Genomic DNA, 20,510 nt, shown 5'->3' on the forward strand with positions numbered 1-20,510 from the left:
GATAAATATTTGGTACTCCACTCAATACAACTATTATTTATTATCTGAATAGGACAATTCTTTTATTTGTTTTCATTAGTAAATAAAATATCTCACTTAAAGTGTATGGTAGACATACGTTGTACATATACACTCACTTTTAAAGTATATACCCTTTGGTTCCTTCTGCAAACTCTTGCAACAAAAAGGCATTACATGATACAATTATCCTTTTTTCCTGTCAAATATTACCATTATCTTTTTACCAGAAAATACAATCCTTCAAATATCTACATATATGTTCACCGCTTAGATAAATTAACGTTGTTATTCATAGCTAAATGTGTTGCTTTATTTTTAAACCATGAATATAAAGCATGGATAAATATGTTGTAGCATGTCCGAGATCCGGAATGTGTTTTTTAAGTACACCATTCTTGTCTCCTCCCAAAGCTTCATCTCTCCCAACCAATTATCATATTTTTAAAAGAATATCTTTTTAACAAAAAATCTAATAATATTATTATAAAAAAAAAAAAAAATTCAGCCTCGTTCTTCTCCCTCTGTCTCTCTCATCTTTGCTCAAGCTTTCTTCCTTCCCATGGCAACTCTCTCTCAAGTCATTATCTAGCTTTCCTCTTTTTTTATTATTACTTCTTTTACACTTCTTTATATGGACATTGGGACTCATGTTCCCGGGTCGGTTACTAGTAACGTAAACGGGTCACCAGATCTGAAAGAAGACAGATCCGGTTTGCCACGAAGTTCCAAGCTATCAAGAACAACAACAACAGCAATGGCTGAAGAAGACAAGAGCTTGTCTTCCCCTTACAGCAAGTCGTTGGGGTTCCCACTTGCGAGATCTGCTTCTGACTCTCTCCGACAAGAACATATGCTTAGCTTCTCAGACAAACCAGAAGCTCAAGACTTCAGTAAATATGTCTGTTTGGATAACAAGAACTCTCTCTCACCGTTTCTCCACCAGTTCCCACCTCCTCAATATAGAAGCTACTCAGGAGGTCTGCAAAGTAGATTTTTTGATGAAATGTGTTTTTTAATGTAAATAGATTTTTTTTTTTATTTTTTTTTTAAAATGCAGGAGGATATGGTTGTGGTGGGATGATGATGGGCATGCAAGGGAAAGGACCTTTTACATTGTCTCAATGGGCTGAGCTAGAACAACAGGCGTTGATCTTTAAGTATATCACAGCCAATGTCCCTGTTCCTTCTAGTTTGCTCATCTCTATCCAAAAGTCCTTTTACACTTATGGATCTTTGCCTCCTACCTCTTGTAAGCTCCCTTTCTCTCTGCTAATTTTTCATTAATGATCATAATGATTTCAAGATTCTAGTTGTATTTTAGATATGCAAAGTCCTTTTATTACATTGATTGGGTCTTAAGAAAGATTAATATTTGTTTTGGCTTCTTTTGGTGCAGTTGGATGGGGAGCTTTCCATCTAGGTTTCGCAGGGGGTAACATGGATCCTGAGCCAGGGAGATGCCGTAGAACAGATGGGAAGAAATGGAGGTGCTCACGAGATGCTGTTCCTGATCAGAAATACTGTGAAAGACACATCAACAGAGGCCGTCACCGTTCAAGAAAGCTTGTGGAAGTCCAATCTAACCAGACCGCGTCCGCTGCAGCTGCGTCCAAAGCGGTTACAACGCAGCAACATTCCGTGGTTGCTGGTGGTATTAACAATAGGTATTGTACATTTCAATACCTTACATAGTTGTCGGTTCATGTTCGTAGCTTACTTGCATTTTGTTGCAAAGCAGAGTCCAGAGTCAGGTATATCCATCCACGGTTAACTTGCAACCCAAGGAATCTCCTAAACAGAGAAACAACAACAGCTCTTATGAGTTTGGACACATTTCCTCTGATTCACTGCTCAACCCTAACTCGGCAAAGAGCTTACTTGGATCAACGTACTTGGATTTTAGCAGCAGCCAGGATAAGCAACATGGCAATCACAGCCACAGCACTTGGCCTGAAGAGCTGAAGTCAGACTGGACGCAGCTCTCAATGTCAATTCCGGTAGCATCATCGTCTCCTTCCTCCACACACATCACCGGCGAAGACAAAACCACTCTGTCACCTCTCAGGCTATCTCGCGAGTCCGACCTTTCCGAGCAGGAAACACTCAAAAAGGTGAATACATGGATACCAATCTCATGGGGAAACTCCTTAGGAGGTCCTCTAGGGGAAGTACTCAACAGCACAACGAATAGCCCCACGTTGGGTTCTTCTCCAACAGGGGTTTTGCAAAAGTCTACGTTTTGTCCACTCTCTAACAGTAACGGCAGCCCCATTGCAGAGAGCAACAACAGAAACACCGGTGGTGACTACTTCCGTTACACTACCTGAGGAGGAAGCTTTTGTTCTTATTTATTTATCTTGAACTCTTGTTTCTTGGTGCATTGCTTTGTTCTTTTGTGTTTCTTTCTATGCATAATGCTGACCTGATATAATCACAACCATGATTCTTTTGGTCAGATCCTTTTTAGGGTTTTCTTGCTCTGTAACTGTGGCTTCCACTGAAGGTTAGGGCTTTGGTGCTCTTCAAACATATATGGACTTGAGGATCTAATTTTTTATTGGGCCTACAGAACCAAAACTTGTTTTGGGCCCGACATCACTAATGGATAAACATGGCTCCCACATTGTGATAATGGAGTAGTTTCTTAATTATTCGTGCTAAGTGCTAGCCTGTTAATTACTTTAATGGTTCAACTTATTTAAAAAAAAATTAAGTAAACTTTGCTGTCATTGCGCACAAAGCTTCCCATGAAAGTTATCATTGCATTAATGAAATAACTCTTTTAGTTATTTATCATAACACGACAACGATCACTTCCTACGAGAGTGGAAAAAAAAAAGATTACAAAAATATAAAACTTTTTTCATCTTCTTCTCCTTCTCGAAAACTATCCTTTTCTCTGCCCTAACCTTCAATGTCATTTACATAGAGAGATAGAGAGACAAAGAAAGAGATTGATGGTATCGTTCTATTTTTTTTTTTATTTTTTTTTTATTTACTTTAATATAATATGATCAGTGATCGAAGATGGGTTTTGTTCAGTCATGATCATTCTCCGGTTATTGAGTTCCCATTGTTGTTGTTGTTGAAGTTGTCTGATCATCAGGAACCGCCTCATCTCCGACAATCTTAACCGGAGAATGTCTTGTTCCGCCACGAGCTGGATATTGTCTGTAGTCACTCGTTGAAGCTGGTATGTAAATAACTGGAGTCGGTTCTTGAGCTCACGGTTTTCCATGTCGAGCTGGTTTACTTGGTTGCTTAAATTATTAATGTGACTTTGTTTACGCATTCTCGACCTTTTCGCCGATTCCCGGTTCGATTCCATCCTCTTCCTCTTCTTCTCCTCGGTCATCTCCGGTTGAATTAGTTTAGTCCGGTTATGATTCTGCTCTCCCGAGTCGGAATTCGCGATGGCTGTCCATTGTTTTGGGTCGTCCGAGTCCGGTTCATCTGGTACGCCGTGGGAACTGTGAACTTCGTCAAAACCGGGTTCAATTTTGTTGAAACCGGTGTGTTTTTCATCAGAACCGGTTTTGATGTCACCAAAATAAGAATTAATTCTGATGAGACCAGAGTCGGATTCACCATAACATGGACTGGGAATGGCCGGTTCAAGAGACAGTTGGTTAACGGAAAAAAGATCAGAGCTGTCCCATTCCCAAGGAGTGAACCCGGTTTGGAACCCCGAAAATTGATTAACTAAACCTGGTTCAGACATGGAAAAGGCCGGTACAGTGGACAACATAATTGCTTATTTTTTCTTACTAGAGAGATGAGAGAGATTAGAAGGGGAAAAGGGAAGAATTGCATTGTTGGAGCTTGATATTTATGGGCAAATAAACTCGGGGTATTTTAGGCACTTTAAAATACGGTATACAACCTTATAATATACTGTATAAGCAACTTTTGAGTCATGTTGCACTATGGCAGGTTTAAAAACTTGTAGAGCCAACTTTGTAAAAGCAGGAAATATTTTGTGGGGCACCATTGCTCGTTTGGGGTCCATATAGCAAAAATAAAAAATACTTTTCTTGAAACTAAATAACCAAATGTCTGTAATACCTTAGTGATGAAGAAACAATCGACATTTCACACGTTTGATATATTACACAGAACTAATTCAAGAATGACATATTTCTAGAAAGGTTTACCTTTCAGATTATTGAAGACTTTGTTTAATTTTCTTTGGAATTAGTTATTTGTGAACATATACTTTAGCTACAATACCATATAACATTAAAAAAACATTCCACGAGCATTTCAATCTTATTGGTCATAATTCTTTCCTTTTCTCGCATCGCATCGCATCGCATCAACAAATGTATTGCGAACATATACTTGTTATGATATTTACAGCCACGATGGAATTTTTTTTTGTTGAAGAAAAACGAAAATATTCTTGATTTCTTTCTATACGGGATGGACAAAGGAGAGGGACTAGAATCATCATTTCGATCTAAAAAGAAAAAGAAAGTAGACAAAGGGTGGAGTAAAATTAATCAAACCGAAAAGAAATAAAGAATCTAAGGAACACTTTCCAATTAACTGAACCAAACTGGTGCTTTGCACGAGAGATGAAACCAATGCTTTTGTAAAGAACCCTATATCCTACATTCCTACGAGCAAAAAGGAATATATACTTGCTTGCTACACGGAAACATTGAAACATAAACTAGTAACATGCCGACTCAAAGTATAAGTGAGAGATTTCTTATTTTAATTGATTAATACTGAGAAACGGGGAAATCTGAAATTTTAGAGAAATATACATTTCTCATCAAAAATATTTTTGTTGTTAATATGACAATTAGAAAATACATGTATTTAGCTCACAACAGTCACATGCATTTCATATATAATAAAGTAGAGGACAACAAATACATATACATTGCTTATTTTAAAAAATTTCTACATGAACCTTTTCTAGTTAGCCAGGCTCATGTTTGGTCCAATCCCATGTGAAATCACACTTTAATTCCAAGACAAAAGCTTCATATATTAGCTTTTTAATAATTCCAATTTTATTTACTATAATATAGATCAACATTCCATTGTGTATATGCTATTATGAGAATGCGCACATTGTAAGTCTTTCTTTCGGTCTCATGTGAAATCAAACTTTAATGTCTAATTGAAAAGATTGTTCAAAAAAATGTCTAATTGAAAAGCTTCACATATTGGCCTTTTTTGAAAATAATTTTCATTTTATTACAGTATAAAATTATATCAACATTCCATTGCACATTTACATACTATTATGTATGTGTTATATAATTACAAACTTTTAAATTAAAAATCTCCTATCAAAACTGTTAGAGAATTATAAAAATCACATTAATACTTTGTTTACATATTTGTAAACATATGTATGTACAATCTATATTAATACTCTCTTGAATTTAATCTTAATAATGTCCATGCGAATCATTAAGAATGCATTTGATTCTTTACCCTTCTGCTAGTTAACGAATTTCCCTCTGCTTGACGAAAAGACATTTCAGTTTTGAGGTGTATATATATAATCATGTAGAATTGATGATTTATACATACAGATTAGTACATGCGACGGCTACATACTGTTTACGTCATATTTAGATATAGAACTTCTATTAAATCTCTAATTAAAGTCGAGGGGGAAATATTTTAATGAAAAGTATGGGACTATCTTTTACATATTTTCTATCAATTTTAATTCAAATAACGCATGTAAAGTTACTAGCCACTACCAAACCATGCCATATACCGACAAAATTTTGTAAATTGGTAAAACCTAAATGTGTCGCTAAATCATATTTGGCAATGGATGTTAACAGGCAACACTATCGCCTTTAAATCATCTTTAACAACGTCTGTCGTTTCTAAGAAACTGAGTTGCAAATTTGATGTTTATTAACTGATTAGAATTAAAAGGAGACACGGACTGTATATTGGGATATACTGTATATGCGTATTAGCAAAAACAAACAAACAAACAATACGAATTAACGATATATTTAATCCCGATGGACTAATATGTTTTTTAAGTTTTCTTTTTCTGACAATCCAACGTCAATTGTTCAGTTCATTTTTTTTTGTAACAGGATCCATTGATCCAACGTCAGTTTCATCTCAAGAATACATGCTTTTTATGTTTGTGCGTGTATATATAAGCGTAAATGGATGCAAAGCACGTTATGAATCCACTAATTAATCATGGCTTTTTACCTTTGTAGACATATCTTTTGTTTTCTATAAACATGGTGGTGTATTCGTTGAGATTAATCGCGTGGCGTCATTTGATGCGTCATTAGAGGTTTTTTTGTAATAAATGCGTCATTAGAGTTCTTCGTAAGTATAGGTCGACTATATATATACAGACCGTGTATCACGTAGATGTAATATGTCCATGCACGCATATGGTCAAATGTTATTTATTATATTGCTACATGACGTGGTAACTTTCGTAGATGTAATATGTCCATGCATGCATATGGTCAAATGTTATTTATAATATTGCTACATGACGTGGTAACTTTAGTCGATTTTTTTTCTTTAACATTAAAGGTCGATCGTTTTCTCGGGAAACAACTTTACATAGTGGTGAGTATTGCGATCAATGTACTAATGACTAGTGACTACGACAAAAATATGTACCAATGATCATGGCTGAATCATCGGCCGAAGCAACTAAAATGAAATGGCCCATATGTGACTGTGATGTTCAGGTCAATGATGGTGTCGAACTTCATAAGGCCAGGTTGAACCCAAAACAAAAAACTTTCATAAGGCCTTTACATTCGTAATTTTGGTCCATAATTAAAACCAAATGTTGACTTTTATATTACTGTAATACGTCAACATGTTTGATATTCATTATCAGATAAGGAAATTTTGTCTTTGATTAATTTCTAAAAGGTACACCTGATAGTAAAAAGTCTTTCTTTTGAGTTAAATTTAGTATTCAGTTGAAGTTTTTTTTTTGTTTCCGTCCAACCTCCGCTCCACTCGAGTTACCAAGCCAATACGCGGTGGCAAAAATATTCATGCTTCTCGTGATCGACTTCCATATTTTTTTTTTTTGATTAATCTAGGGATGGCCCATGGATCGACTTCCATATGTTTCAATATAAAGAAGATATGGTAATTTTTTTTGATAAAAAAGACATGGCAAATTACTCAGAAGAAAAATAAATGTACTGTTGTTGTTGAATAGGAATTATATATACAGCTACATTGTTTTGGTCTGATGGTTAATATTTAGAAAGTTATTAGCATACTCTAAATTTAATCAAATTCAACAAACTAAAAACAAAAATAATTATGTTTGAAAACTATATACATTCCTCTTTTTCTCTTCCCAGGACGAGTGAAGAGATATATGTGTTTTTTTTTATATGTGTTTGTTTACTATTTTTGTGTGTGTGGAAAAGATAAGAACACTGACAAAATAAAAGATAAGAAAGAATAAAACGTTCTAAAAGTTGACAAAAAAAACATTCTAAAATAAGACTATATTAAGAATATAGTAACCAAGAATGACTATATAAAGATTGTTTGGTGATCATTGATGTCAATATCCAAAAAGTAATCACAAAATGGATAATCTCTCTACTTTGCTCATGGTGGCTCTTGTCCTTTGCACCGCCACGCTAACGTGCACCGCCCGCCCCGAACCGGCCGATTTCCCCTCCTTCACTATCTCTCCAGCCGACATACTTAGTCTGGTTAGTCATATATATACATACCCTTATTATGTAGATTTTATCCGTAATTTATATGTTTCATTTCTTGATTCATATATGTCTAATTACATTTCAGGAAATGATGGATTCAAAATTATATGAAGCGGCGGGAGGGAGCTGCGAGAAAGACGATGACGAAGATTGCTTGACGAGAAGAACATTGACGGCTCATCTCGATTATATCTATACACAGAATAACCCTTAGCTAAATTATTCTAATTGTCGTTAATTTCAAATCACTTCCACATGTTACATATGTGTATATAGAATCACTGGTTAATCCTTTTAGGGAAAGTGTTAAATTATCACATGTATATAATTGTATAGTATAGAATCGAGTTTAAAATATGTTTTTTAATTTAAAACTAGATCATGACCCGCGCGTCTGCGCGGGTTTATCTTTTGATTCACATATTTTATATACATGTTGCATATTATTTAAGATTTATAATATAAAAAGTTAGAATGATCCGGAACCAGAAAAAATCGACCCGGACAAAAAAAAACCAAATACCTACTTAGATCCAAATGTTGAGAACTCGAAAAACTCATACCTGAAATGAACATATTTATACCGATCCAGTGAGCTAAATTTCAAACATAATATCTTTTGTTATATTTTTAATTCATTTTTTTGGGTTGGTGAGAGTTACTATTTATTAGGAAGATTTTTGGCTAATTTAATGGTATATATTCGTAGGTTTCTTTTTTTCTGAACAGGATAAAAAAGATTTGGGTCTTGATTAAATTTATCTTATATAACAAATTGCTGCTATAAATATTTTTTATAAAAACTAATTTATAACAGTAGTATCATTTTTGTTATAAATTAGTATATCATGGTTTATAGGTTAAAAGTATAGAGTTAGTCGTCTTCATAGTATTGCTAATATTGATAGATGCAAGTTAATGAATACAAATAATATATTGTATTATTAGTAATCTGTCGTATAGTATTATATGTTAGTAGATGTATTATTAATAATCTATCTTATAGTATAATATGCTAGTGGATGTATCTAACTTATAGTAAAATATATGCAATATAAAGAAACATGCGTAGTAGATATAATAATAAGGTAAGAAGTGAAAAACTATGGTAATGTTTGATATTAATTATTTATAAAAATGCATGTTTAATAATAAATAGATTAATATAGCATTAATTACATAAGGTCCAACTTTAAAATCCACCTAGAAGAAGTTGTAATGTTTCTGTTTTAATAAGATAGATGGTTACAAAAAAGTTTAGCCAATCAAAGCCATAGACTCCAAAATCCCCGATTTAATATGAACATGATTTTAAAAAAAGTCAGTAAAGTTCTGCAGAATTACAAATTGATTCTACTATTCCACAGGTTACCATAAAAAGTTAATAAACATTATATCTTATATTTCTCTATGGTTTTATTAAATAGATAAAACAGAATAGGTATGTCGAGAATTACAACCAAAGGAAGCACTTGCAAGGGTATATAAAATGTTTTGTCCTGTATAAACGCTACCATCTGGAGAGATTTGCAGGAGTTTGAAGTGATAAATCTCCCCATGATGATGATGATAAATCAAATGCTAATGATGAAGAACTCTCATTCGCTGAATTATCTAAACTCTTGAACGGCTTAAGCACATCATCGTGCGCAGGTGCACCAGTTAGCCTCTGAACCAACTCCTTGAAGTTCACTGTGTCGACTCGGTAAACCTGGGGCTGCATTGACTTCAAAGGCGATGATACAGGCCTCTTCAATGGCTTTGAAGGTTGCTTTCTGGTCGAATGGAGTGACATTAGGTAATTTCTTGTTGTCAGTGTATTGGTTTCTTGGGCACTAAGGTAACTCCGAGACATGAGTGCGTGCAGGGCCGTGCCTCAATAGAGGCTGATCAAGCATCAGCTTGAGGGCCGGTGTAGCTAAGAATAATTTAGGGGCCAATTTTGGTAAAGAATCTATTAGCTTAGATGGTAGAACGTGTTCGATAAAGTTTGCAAGGTGCAGAGTTTGAACTCCAACTTTGGTATATCATTATATTTTTGTGTGTTTTTTTCAAAAAAGAATTGTTTATAGGGCCAAAAAAGAATTTCCTGCTTCTAATCTTACATATGTCAGGCACGGCTCTGAGTGCGTGAGATTACAGATTTTGAAAGTTTTTAGGATAAGCAAAATTTTCTGGAGGTGTAACTTTGAATGTGTGGGATCTCCCATATATATTATGAATTTATAATATCATTGCAACATTTTCAAGGCGGGTCAAGCCTTTGGTTTTTGACTCTTCTAATGATTTGACTTTTGAGAACATTGTTTTTTTTTTTAGTTTCCTTTATTTATAAATTTTGATCATGAGTGAATATGATGGAAATTCTCAACGAGTGCGTTCTCAATATTTTACTGATTTTGAGTTTTTTTTAATGTGTTTGACAGGAATATTATAGAACACCTCGAACAATTTGGTCCAATAGAATAGAGAACGCCGTCCACGTGAGATTTTATTATGGTAATGATGAGAAGAATATGAGAAATTTTTGGTTTCATCCCCATGAAATTTAGTTATTTTAAATTCAGTATTATTTCTAAAAAGACTAATAAAAATTTATCAAATTATGTTATATTTTAAAAATAAATAAAAAATAATATTAGTTAAAAAAATTAATACTGTTAACACCGTTAACTAAACACTAAACACTCAACAATAATTTTAAACTTTTGTATAAATCCTAAATTTTTAGTAAATCCTGAATTATAAATCATAAATATTAAAAAATAAATTTTAATAACATTAAATCCTAAATTTTAACGCTAAACTTTAAATCATTTGAAGAGAAAAAACAAGAAAAAAACAGCCTTCGAATTTTTCCTTTAGAAAAAAAGATTAAGTGCAAAACACCATATAAGATTACAATGTTTATAAAAAAAAGATTATTGACATTAAATAATCTTATATAATGTTTTGCATTTAATCTTAATGTTTATAAAAAAAAGAGATTATTACGTATCAACAGCCTTCGGACTTTTCCTTTTAAAAAGAAGTCTTCGGATTTGAATATGTGGAAACGAGTGCAATTATTATACAGATAAAGAAATTCGATTAAACTTACGATTCTTAAAAGTAAAATACGGTGGACTAAACTTACTCTTGTCTGACATTGACATAACTATCAGACTATCATGTAAAGATAATCAAAGATTTCCTTCTTCTATTTTCTCTATCTATATCATTAATCTATACAGAATACATGATTCACTAATCGTTAAAAATTACTTTTTGCTAAGTGGCGTATAGGAAATCTAGAAATAATTTGATTTTTCTTAACAAAGATTAAACGTTACGCAGCAAGAGTTATTGAACGTGCATGTCGATGTTTATCAATGGATTACGAGTTTAAGACTACTTTGAAAGTTACCCCACACGAATTTGCTACCGCCTAACTCAAATTAAACACCACTTGTTTAATCTTACTCTTGATCTTGACCAAGTATAGGATGGTTCACATGCAACTATGCTCTCTCTGATTCAGCATCAGGAGGAGTTGTGGCAGATGAATGTTAAGTGATCATCAAAGAGCTTCAAATTATTAGGGTTCCGCTACTTTGGGAGCTACATCAAGCCTTGAGGTAAAAGGTAAATCGTTGTATGGATTTACGAAACATTAAGAGGGTTGCAATTCAGTTTGTTGTAAAGAAGATGAGAAGATGTCACAATACTAAACATGATTAAAACAAGCTTGGATTGCTAAACTATCATCGATCTAAGCTGTCATCATGTCAAAAATAATTTCAACGTTACAGCTCTCATGTACTAGTTAGAAAGGGACAACCCAATAACTTTGTTTGGTCAATGCAGACTCATTCAGACTCCATTACTTCAAGCTTAATATAATCTTGATCTCGTTAGAAACGTTGAAATTGTTATATATGATAAAAAAAATTGTTCAAATACGTTGATTTGTGTCTAAGTATTAGTTAGCTTAGCTGTTATACGTTATTTCAATTAGTTTCATGGTATAATGTTCACATCTTCTATTTTCATATTTTGAAGTCAACTGTTGAGTTTACATTTTTTTCTCTTGCACATAATATAAAAATAGTACAATGGGTCTAATAATTTGGGGATCACAATTAAATAGGCGCCCCATTTGAGAGTAAGATAACCTTTATTTTGGTTGTCATAATAAAATTTTAGCTTGTTAGTATGGTTTACATCAAACTCTCAACATCTCATGTTATAAAAATTTAGTCAACGAAAAACTCGTGCTATACTTATTAAATACTATGGTATCTCCGTACGCAAATGCCATCAACCATATTTTATTAAGTTTGATATCAATTGCTAAATTTCCCGAGCGAAACTTTGTAGTACTAAACTAACTTCTCTTCTCTGTTTAAATACAGCTTTCTTTTTGTGTGTTTTGGAAAAGTGGGAACTTTGGAATCTCTTGTAAGAAAATATGAGCACGAAAAAGGAGACCAGGCTACGGAAGTACATAAAGGTTCCCGTAAAGATTTTGGTCAAAGCTAGAGACTTGTACATACAAAGCATGAATCAGTTATCTTCCCATGACCTTGGCGGCACCATGTCTTTTGGAATACCAGTCTGCTCCGTAAGCTCTCTCCCACGAAGTCTAAGCGCAAGCCACTCCCAAAATTCCGCGAGGGCCATAGAGGATCGTGTAGCTCAGCTTGTAAGATCCGCATCAGCTAGGAGTACGACCGTTGATACGTGCCATGGACCGCCCATGAAATTGAGGAAGGCAAAGAGTGTGAGAAGTTGCGATGATCATCACAGGTTTGAGAGAATTGATGAGACAAGTCCTTTGATTAATTTTGGGAGTAATCACAAGATGACTCAAAGGAGTAAGAGTTACAGTGTTGCTAAGTATACTTACGCGCTCCAGTAACTATTGTATGTAATATTCCGTTTCTTGTGTGGTTCAGTGATTGAGTCATTGGGTCTCTTTAATTGATTAAAGAGTGAAACAAATGCGTGTGTACTGCTTTACCATATTGTTGTAAAAGTGAAAACAAATGTGTCTAACGTAATGTCGTTTGTATAATATTTTAAACATTCCATTTTCTTCCATATATAATGAATTAGTCTTCTCTCATATATCGTTATTATTATAATTAATAGATGTGTTACGTGTACGCAAATACACAAGGTCCTATTATACATGTGATTGTGATATGATAACTAACCAACTAGGCAGCTAGATAGTTAGATATGTACATCACCAACCCAATTATTATATGAATGGAAGCTCATGATTTTCCTTTTTAGCTCATAATGGTGTGGATGATTTGAGGAAATAGAATATAATAAATTTTACGACAGACTAGTCACATTTTTTCTGATGCATGTTTTTGTTTTTTTTCCGATGCATGTTGAAGCATATGATATTAAATAGCTTTGACTTATATTCATAAATTCATAATGTGTTTCAACTAAATGCAAAAGGTTGGTCGTGTCATGCATGGGACATGGATAAAACTTCTACGTCCAATTTCTTTTTTTAGTTTTAGTTTTTTTTCTTCATTTGATCTATCACTAAAATTCTTCTAATAAAAGACTAATGTAATGAACTAGAAAATATTCCAAACCATTTATAATAACTACAAAATTAAACCATACAACAAAAATCACCACGTCTCATCAGGATAATCGAACGGCAGAGGTTGGAGAGGAGAAGTCTTACTGAGATCAGTATGAACGTACCCGTACGCGCGCATCACCTGATTATCAGCGAAATTAAGGGCTCTGATCATCTCATTCCAACACGTGTCACCATCGTAACTCGGATTATGGTCCCCACTACAAGGCTGACAGCCCGTGAAATGCGTCACGAACGCTCTCCGGCGACTCCCTCTCCCTCCAAACTCGCCTTTCAAAAACCTCTCCTCTCTAAACGCACCGTATCGCTCGCTCACCTTCTCCGCGTGCCGTCTCCGCAACGTGGCCTCTTCTCGCTCCATCTCGAGATACCGCTCCGTCACGTTAGCGAAGAAACCCCCGACGACACCGATCCAATACCCTTGGAAATAATACTCTGCTTCGAGGTATATCTTAGGGTAATACACCTCTTTGTGTTTATACAGCAAATAAATCAGAGCCGTCTGATCATCCGACTCGGGAAACAGCTTATCTTTAAATATAGACCGTTGGATCGGACCCCACTTAGCGTAGTCCGGACTCACCGGGCCCATACTCTTCCACGTGTCAATTAACTCCATCGACCATTGGCAGTTTCTAATAAGGAAAACGCCGGCGTTAACGGCCGTCCAACTCTGTTTATCGTAAATAATACTCGGCCAACCGTGAACGACGAGATTGTGATAACGGTAACGGTGCAACGGCGGCGTGAACTCCATATCGGTGAAAATAGCGTCGGAGTCGACCCACCAAATCCACTCGGCCTCGGGGTGAGCGAGCATCGCCGCCTTAACCGCCGGGAGCTTCGCCCAATACGAATTCATCTTGGGGTGAAGCAGAGAGTTGCCGTAGAAGATGTCGTGGCCGTGGATTCGGCAGTAGTCGACTTTGTTCTTGAAGCAACGGAGCAGTAGGTGGTCTCCGATCGGGTTTTTACACGGAGCCGGTTGAGAACCGGTTACCATCACGATCCGGTTTTCCGAACCGGGTTTGAACGAGGGGTGAGATTCGAGCCATTGCTTCCGTTTCTCGTCCCATCCCGTGATTGGTCTCTCGATGGAGTAGCTTAGGTCCGGATCGTCGTAAAAACCGGGATCTTCCGGGTCGGATTGCATGTCGAAACCGGAGCATTTAATCGGTTCGTTGTCTCGTCGAAATAAGGTGAAATTGGAGGAAGGTGAAAAGATTGAGAAGTAAGACCAAACGAGAGTTAGAGACATGAAAGCTCCGGCAAAGAAGACAGCTCCATCTGAGATACAGACAGAGGTTCTGGTCTTTGCACCGACGTGCTTTCCCATAGATGATGATGAAGATGGAAAATGGGAGAACCTCTAACTGTGAAAAGTATTAAAACTACAACGTAGCCGATTTGGGTGGTAAAGTAAAACTCTGAAAAACAGCTTTAGATGTATTGCAAGTTATTAGCTTAGATGTGAGGTGAATTGGTCAACTAAATGTATGGGTTTGAAAAATAGAAATTAAGATTATTGACAGAAAATCTTTTCTTATTTAGAGTAAAATCCTGAAATCAAAAGACATATAAAACTAGCTTATTCATAAATAAGTTTCCTTACAATGCAGTTTCCACTGATAAAAAGATAAGCTCTATATATAGATACCAATACATATAATTTGTAGCATCATCTCCAAAATAAGAATGATCATTAAAGGTCACTATTGAGTAAATTAAATAGTAAGCAAACCTTTGTAATGAATTAATTTTCATGGTTATTTGCTTAATTAATTTATATAGATTTTTTACGACAATTTATTTATATATAGTTATACAATGTAATATATACATAAAGTGGTGATTTTGGGCCTAAGATAAGATTATCCACAGTTTCAGGTTTTCAGCATTTTCAGGCCAGGATCCATCTTAGTTTTCAATGTTTTCGATTTTGTTACCCAATCTCCTATCTTTCTTTTTTCCTTTTTACCTAACAAAAGTTGAAAAAGTCAACCATGAAAACAGAGCTCTGTATCCATCAAAGACACCTATCTTCTTAGTGGCAGATCTAGAATTTTTTTTAACTCTAGGGCAAAATAATAAATCAATTTTGAAAAAGTAACCCAAGTTACCTATCTTCTTAGTGGCAGATCTAGAATTTTTTTTAACTCTAGGGCAAAATAATAAATCAATTTTGAAAAAGTAACCCAAGTTTTGCTTGAATGCACAATAATTAAGAAATTTACTTTTTAGAATATAATATCATTAAATAATATAAATTAAATATAAATTATCTAATTATAAATATGTAGTAAACTATTATTGGTTAACAAATTTTCTATAAAATTAAAATACTTTAAAAGTATCAAAACATTTTATATTTTGAAACATCAAAAAATCTCCGGAGCATTTGATTGGTTCGGTGTTTTGTCGAAATAAAGTGAAATTAGAGGAAGGTGAAAAAATTGAGAAGTAGGACCAGACGAGAATTAGAGACATGAAGGCTCCAGCGAAGAAGATGATTCCATCTGAGAAACAGACATCGGTTCTGGTCTTTGCACCGCCTTGCTTTCCCATCGACGCTGATGATGATGGAAAATGAGAAAACCTCAAAATATTAAAACTACAACATAGCCTATTTGCGCAGTTAAAAGTAAAAACTCTAAAAAACAGCTTTAGATGTATCTTAAGTTGATATTGATTTTGGGGTTATTAGCTTAGATTTGAGGTGAATTAGTCAACTAAAATGTATGGTAAGAAAAATAGAAATCAAGATTATTGACACCAAATCATTTCTTATTTCGAATAAGATCCTGAAATCGGTCGACATATAAAACTAGCTTATTCATAAATACTAGCTTTTCGCGCAGATATATGTTCTACATGATTATATGTTTTTGTTTGTTGTAATTTTTTTTATAAATTATTGAATTCTGTAAAAATCGATGACAAAAAAAAGATTATTGAATTTTGACATTGGGGCATCTTGTACATTTTGTTTATTGTAAAATTTTAAACTATAACGTTGTATTCTTCTTTTTTTGGTAATATTTTCATTAGACTTGGTGACAGAAAAATAATAGTGTAAAATATTAGAGTATTTAGTTTTGATGTTGTGTGTTTTCATAAAATTATACTATAAATTTAGTGATTATAATATAATTTATAAATTATAATCTGTATTTTTTAAACAAAGTAGACAGAAACAATATAAACTATTGGAAAAGTTACCCAAATACATTTTTAAAAATACAGATCTATAGCAATTAGATATATGAAGTCCAACTGAATAAATTGAATTAGGCCATTTGTTATGATTTTAAAACTGGTAGATCATATTGGAAAAAATTCCAGTGGACCTTAAACATCCTATAGAAGCCCATGTATTTTTATTTTGATGTAAATAATTCTAAATGATATATTGATATTTTCAGGCTGCATTAACCCGGCAATAAGATGCAGTGCCGGACCAACCTTTGATACTGCCCCAATCAAAATTTAAAATTATGCCTTTATACATATTTTATTAATATCGCAAAACAGTAAAAATGTTTTAAATATTCATTAAAAATCAAAATCTATAATTTATTTATAAAAACAATGATATTATATACATCTATTGTTATAAAAATAATTTTACTTACATTTCTTTTATAAAATCATCCTTTAGATACATATAGTCAAATCTTTTAACCATAACCATTTTAATTGATAATATAACTAACTCATTTAATTTTTCTGGTAACATGAAGATTGCAAATAAATCTTTATTAGGATCTATTTCAAACAATTTCTTTCAATTGTGGTGACTACACCGAAATGGTCAAAAATATGCGATAAAAGAATAATTTGTTTCGAACTTTTTTGGACATTGATTATCGAAGAATCTTTAGTTCTTTAAACAAATCATCACCAATTATATATGAAAGCGTAATATTCCTTAAAGAAACTTCCAAATTCATACATGATGCCCTCAAAATATCTTCAATTGCATCAATTAACTTTTTAAAAATTAATTAAAAATCCAAAAAAAATCATAATTTTAGAATTGTTCAAATCTGAATTCAAGAGAAATTAGAACTAGAGCTTTAACAAATTTTATTCTAACTAAAAATGCCTGGTAAATTATGTTTTAATAAAAAAACCTACAAAATTTATTTATTTATAGATACAATTAATTTTTTTTGAAGAAAAATATGCCCCACTAATTTGGATGCCCTAATTCATTGCTTGGGTGGTTTGCCCTCTGGGCCGGCCCTGATAAGATGGTAATTATATAATATAGTGGTTTTGATTCTGCAGACCAAAAGTAACCAAGGTATTACGTTAAATGAAATTCGATATTGAAGTATAATTATGAAAAGCTATGTAGGAGTGCATGTAATGACTCATATAATTCAGTAGACCATGATGAAGTAAGGTCACGTAGCAATTTAATTCAATGTATTATGTTTTAGGAATGTTAACAATATGTAGGAAATTGGGATGGAAAAGTTACGGTTTAGTAATGGTTTAGTTATTAATTGGGATGGAAAGTTACGGTTTAGTAATGGTTAGTTATAATAAACAACGACAGATAGGAAAACTAAATTATTATGTGGTTTATAATTGGTTTTTCATTTCATGAGTTAGTAATCACCCTAAGGATTATGGGTTTTATAAGGAAGAAAAAAACAAAACGATTTGTTTGTTAATGCAGTGGCATTGAGTGTTAATTATTGAGGAAATTTGTGACATCTTATTCGAGGTCATTATTAAGTAAACCAGGAATTTTCCTGCATGTGCAAGACTTATTTTTTTTTAAAAAAATATTAATTTATATTTTATTAATTCAAAAATCAACATGATAACTTATTATTTATGTTTTCAGAAAAATTGAATTAAATATCAATATATATATATATATATGACAAAAAATAATTAAAATATATATGTTTATTATTGTGTTGAAATTTTAAAAGAAAACATTCACATATTAGAAATAGTTTAGAAAATATATTTATACAAACTGGTTTTAGTTGATTAATATTTAATTATAAATTGTTTATATGTTATTTTCTAACTCTTATAAGTGAAAAATAAACTTTAAGATAGTAACACAATATATAAGAATCATTTTATTTTTAAAAAATTATATTATTAATAAATATTCTTTTTAATTATATATAAAATTCATTAAAGGTAATATTGGCTTTAACCACTTAATTATTATAAATTGTTGTATATCTTATTTCTAACTTTTATAATTGAAAAATATGTTTTAAGATAATTTGTCATAAATATTTGGAAGAATATACTATAAACAAAACAATAAAAAGGAGTTCTAAAGATGACATTTTTTTGGTGGGTATTGAATAGACTTTCCATAGCCCAACATATGGTCTGAAGATTATAAAATGTGATTTATTTCAAGACGAAGATTACAGAAGTAGACAAAAACGTCCACGTGCCATTCTCTTGTCATAAATTTTTCTCTGTAATTGTTATGCTGTAAACATAATACGCGTCTTTAAAAGCCTAGCTAAAAAGAAATAGAGCGTTTAACATTTAGACCCAAAAAAAAAAAGAAATAGAGCGTCTCGAGCAATATACATACTATCTATATATTAAAGTGCAAACCTAAATTAATCATTGTCGGAAAATGTTAAAATATCAAGAGAACAAATAAGAGGCTACCGATAATACAATTCACGTCGTTAGAAGTGCTTCCAGAATTTTCGTATTGATTCCAAAGTCTTAAGGAAAATGATTGGTAAAAATTAATGTGGTAGAATACTAGTAGTATTAATAAAAGTAAAACCAGTGAATGCTGATATTTAAAAAAGTCTTTAAACGACGTCCATATAAGGTTTTATACGATAGACCCTAACAGATGGGTTAATAAGCCCAAGGCCCATTTGATTAGTGGAAAGAAATTGCAAGATCAACCGTTCAAGACAGCACCACCCACTCCGCCATCACCTCCGTCGTCACCACCTCCGCCGTCCGCACCTCCGCCATCTCCGCCATCTCCGCCGTCTCCTCCCGGGTGAAAGAAATCAGTGACATCCTCAACAATGTCGTCAACAAGTATGTTAAACAGCGCTTTATCTCGACGACGACGTGCGTTAGCTCTCTCGTGAGCTGAGCGATTCTCCAATGCCTGACTGGATCTCCTGTTCGGCACTTTTACTGCAGGGGTACGCCCAAGGAGAGCCGGTTCAAGCTCATTGACTATGGCTACCCACTGCGGAGCTGCAGCTGCTGCACAAAACGACAAAAACGTCACTAGAGAGACAGAGCAAAAAAGAAAAAAAAACGTGTATGGATTCGTCAACGATTGGTGTTTTGTGTCGCGCAGAGCCGCATGAGTGAGAGAGAGAGAGAGAGAGAGAGAGAGAGAGAGAGAGAGAGAGAATGTTATATATTATCTTTCAATAGATTTGCCAGAATTTTTAAATATATATTTTTTAAATTAAAATATTATGACTACAGTAGTTAAAATGTTATATATTATTAGCATTAAATAAATGTATTTAATATTTTTTTCTAAAGATGGTTCAAATAAAAATATCATACAAAAACTCATGATTTCTCTTTTAATAGAATAGATTGAAATAACTAGCAAATAAAACTATAATAATTTGTGCATAGAATAAAATGAAATATTCAATAAAATATTATCTAAATAAACAAAATACACAAGGAAACTAGAGTGTTCATTACCATGTAAGAGTTGTCATTGAACGGAGAGCAATCATTCTCTCAAGCTAAATCACAAAGTCATAAACAAAACAAACCAGACCCTCGGTATATATAAAACGTATATTTACTATTTACCGTCAAATATCATTACTTTTATATAAGAAAATGTAAGAACGATAAGTTTGTTTTGACCATTCACTTGTGTCAATTTTGTTAACTTCTCTCTATATAAATATTAAAGCCTAAATTTGATAAACCTATACATTTGTTTCAATTTGTTTTATAGAAACATCCCCAAATATATATTTAGATTTCTCAATAGATAAACAACATCATCTCTCAATAGATAAACAAAATCATGCACCAATGAATTGTTTGCGTACATTTACATAGTTATACATAGTATAGCCATGGTAATTGATATGATTATTGCTTTCTTAGTGGCTAATCCGTTGGTGTCCTTTGACATATATGAAAGTGTACTAGTATTA

At 33.2% G+C, this 20,510-nt stretch overlaps 5 protein-coding genes and 1 pseudogene across 5 annotated transcripts; 3 read left to right on the forward strand and 3 right to left on the reverse strand.

The window, feature by feature from the left end:
• The first annotated feature begins 370 nt into the window (after positions 1–370).
• On the forward strand, positions 371–2,492 carry LOC130501259 (growth-regulating factor 2-like). The gene is made up of 4 exons (XM_056996147.1): positions 371–998; positions 1,079–1,270; positions 1,418–1,685; positions 1,760–2,492. The coding sequence occupies exons 1-4, from the start codon at positions 653–655 to the stop codon at positions 2,346–2,348; spliced, it is 1,395 nt and encodes a 464-aa protein (XP_056852127.1). The 5' UTR covers positions 371–652; the 3' UTR covers positions 2,349–2,492.
• A 133-nt stretch (positions 2,493–2,625) lies between these two features.
• On the reverse strand, positions 2,626–3,954 carry LOC130501260 (basic leucine zipper 34-like; annotated as a pseudogene).
• Positions 3,955–7,594: 3,640 nt separating this feature from the next.
• On the forward strand, positions 7,595–8,093 carry LOC108849904 (putative phytosulfokines 4). The gene is made up of 2 exons (XM_018623511.2): positions 7,595–7,727; positions 7,822–8,093. Exons 1-2 carry the CDS (start codon positions 7,599–7,601, stop codon positions 7,948–7,950), a joined length of 258 nt encoding a protein of 85 aa, XP_018479013.1. The 5' UTR covers positions 7,595–7,598; the 3' UTR covers positions 7,951–8,093.
• Positions 8,094–9,140: 1,047 nt separating this feature from the next.
• On the reverse strand, positions 9,141–9,593 carry LOC130501261 (VQ motif-containing protein 29-like). Its single transcript, XM_056996148.1, has one exon. The coding sequence runs from the start codon at positions 9,589–9,591 to the stop codon at positions 9,247–9,249; it is 345 nt and encodes a 114-aa protein (XP_056852128.1). The 5' UTR covers positions 9,592–9,593; the 3' UTR covers positions 9,141–9,246.
• Positions 9,594–12,030: 2,437 nt separating this feature from the next.
• LOC108853044 (uncharacterized) lies at positions 12,031–12,843 on the forward strand. The gene has a single exon (XM_056996149.1). It carries the CDS (start codon positions 12,187–12,189, stop codon positions 12,634–12,636), a length of 450 nt encoding a protein of 149 aa, XP_056852129.1. The 5' UTR covers positions 12,031–12,186; the 3' UTR covers positions 12,637–12,843.
• Positions 12,844–13,314: 471 nt separating this feature from the next.
• On the reverse strand, positions 13,315–16,333 carry LOC108838268 (glycosyltransferase 6). The gene has a single exon (XM_018611230.2). It carries the CDS (start codon positions 14,681–14,683, stop codon positions 13,376–13,378), a length of 1,308 nt encoding a protein of 435 aa, XP_018466732.1. The 5' UTR covers positions 14,684–16,333; the 3' UTR covers positions 13,315–13,375.
• Positions 16,334–20,510: the final 4,177 nt, after the last annotated feature.

This window comes from Raphanus sativus, unplaced genomic scaffold, assembly GCF_000801105.2.
Source record: "Raphanus sativus cultivar WK10039 unplaced genomic scaffold, ASM80110v3 Scaffold0139, whole genome shotgun sequence".
Classification (NCBI taxonomy): Eukaryota; Viridiplantae; Streptophyta; class Magnoliopsida; order Brassicales; family Brassicaceae; genus Raphanus; species Raphanus sativus.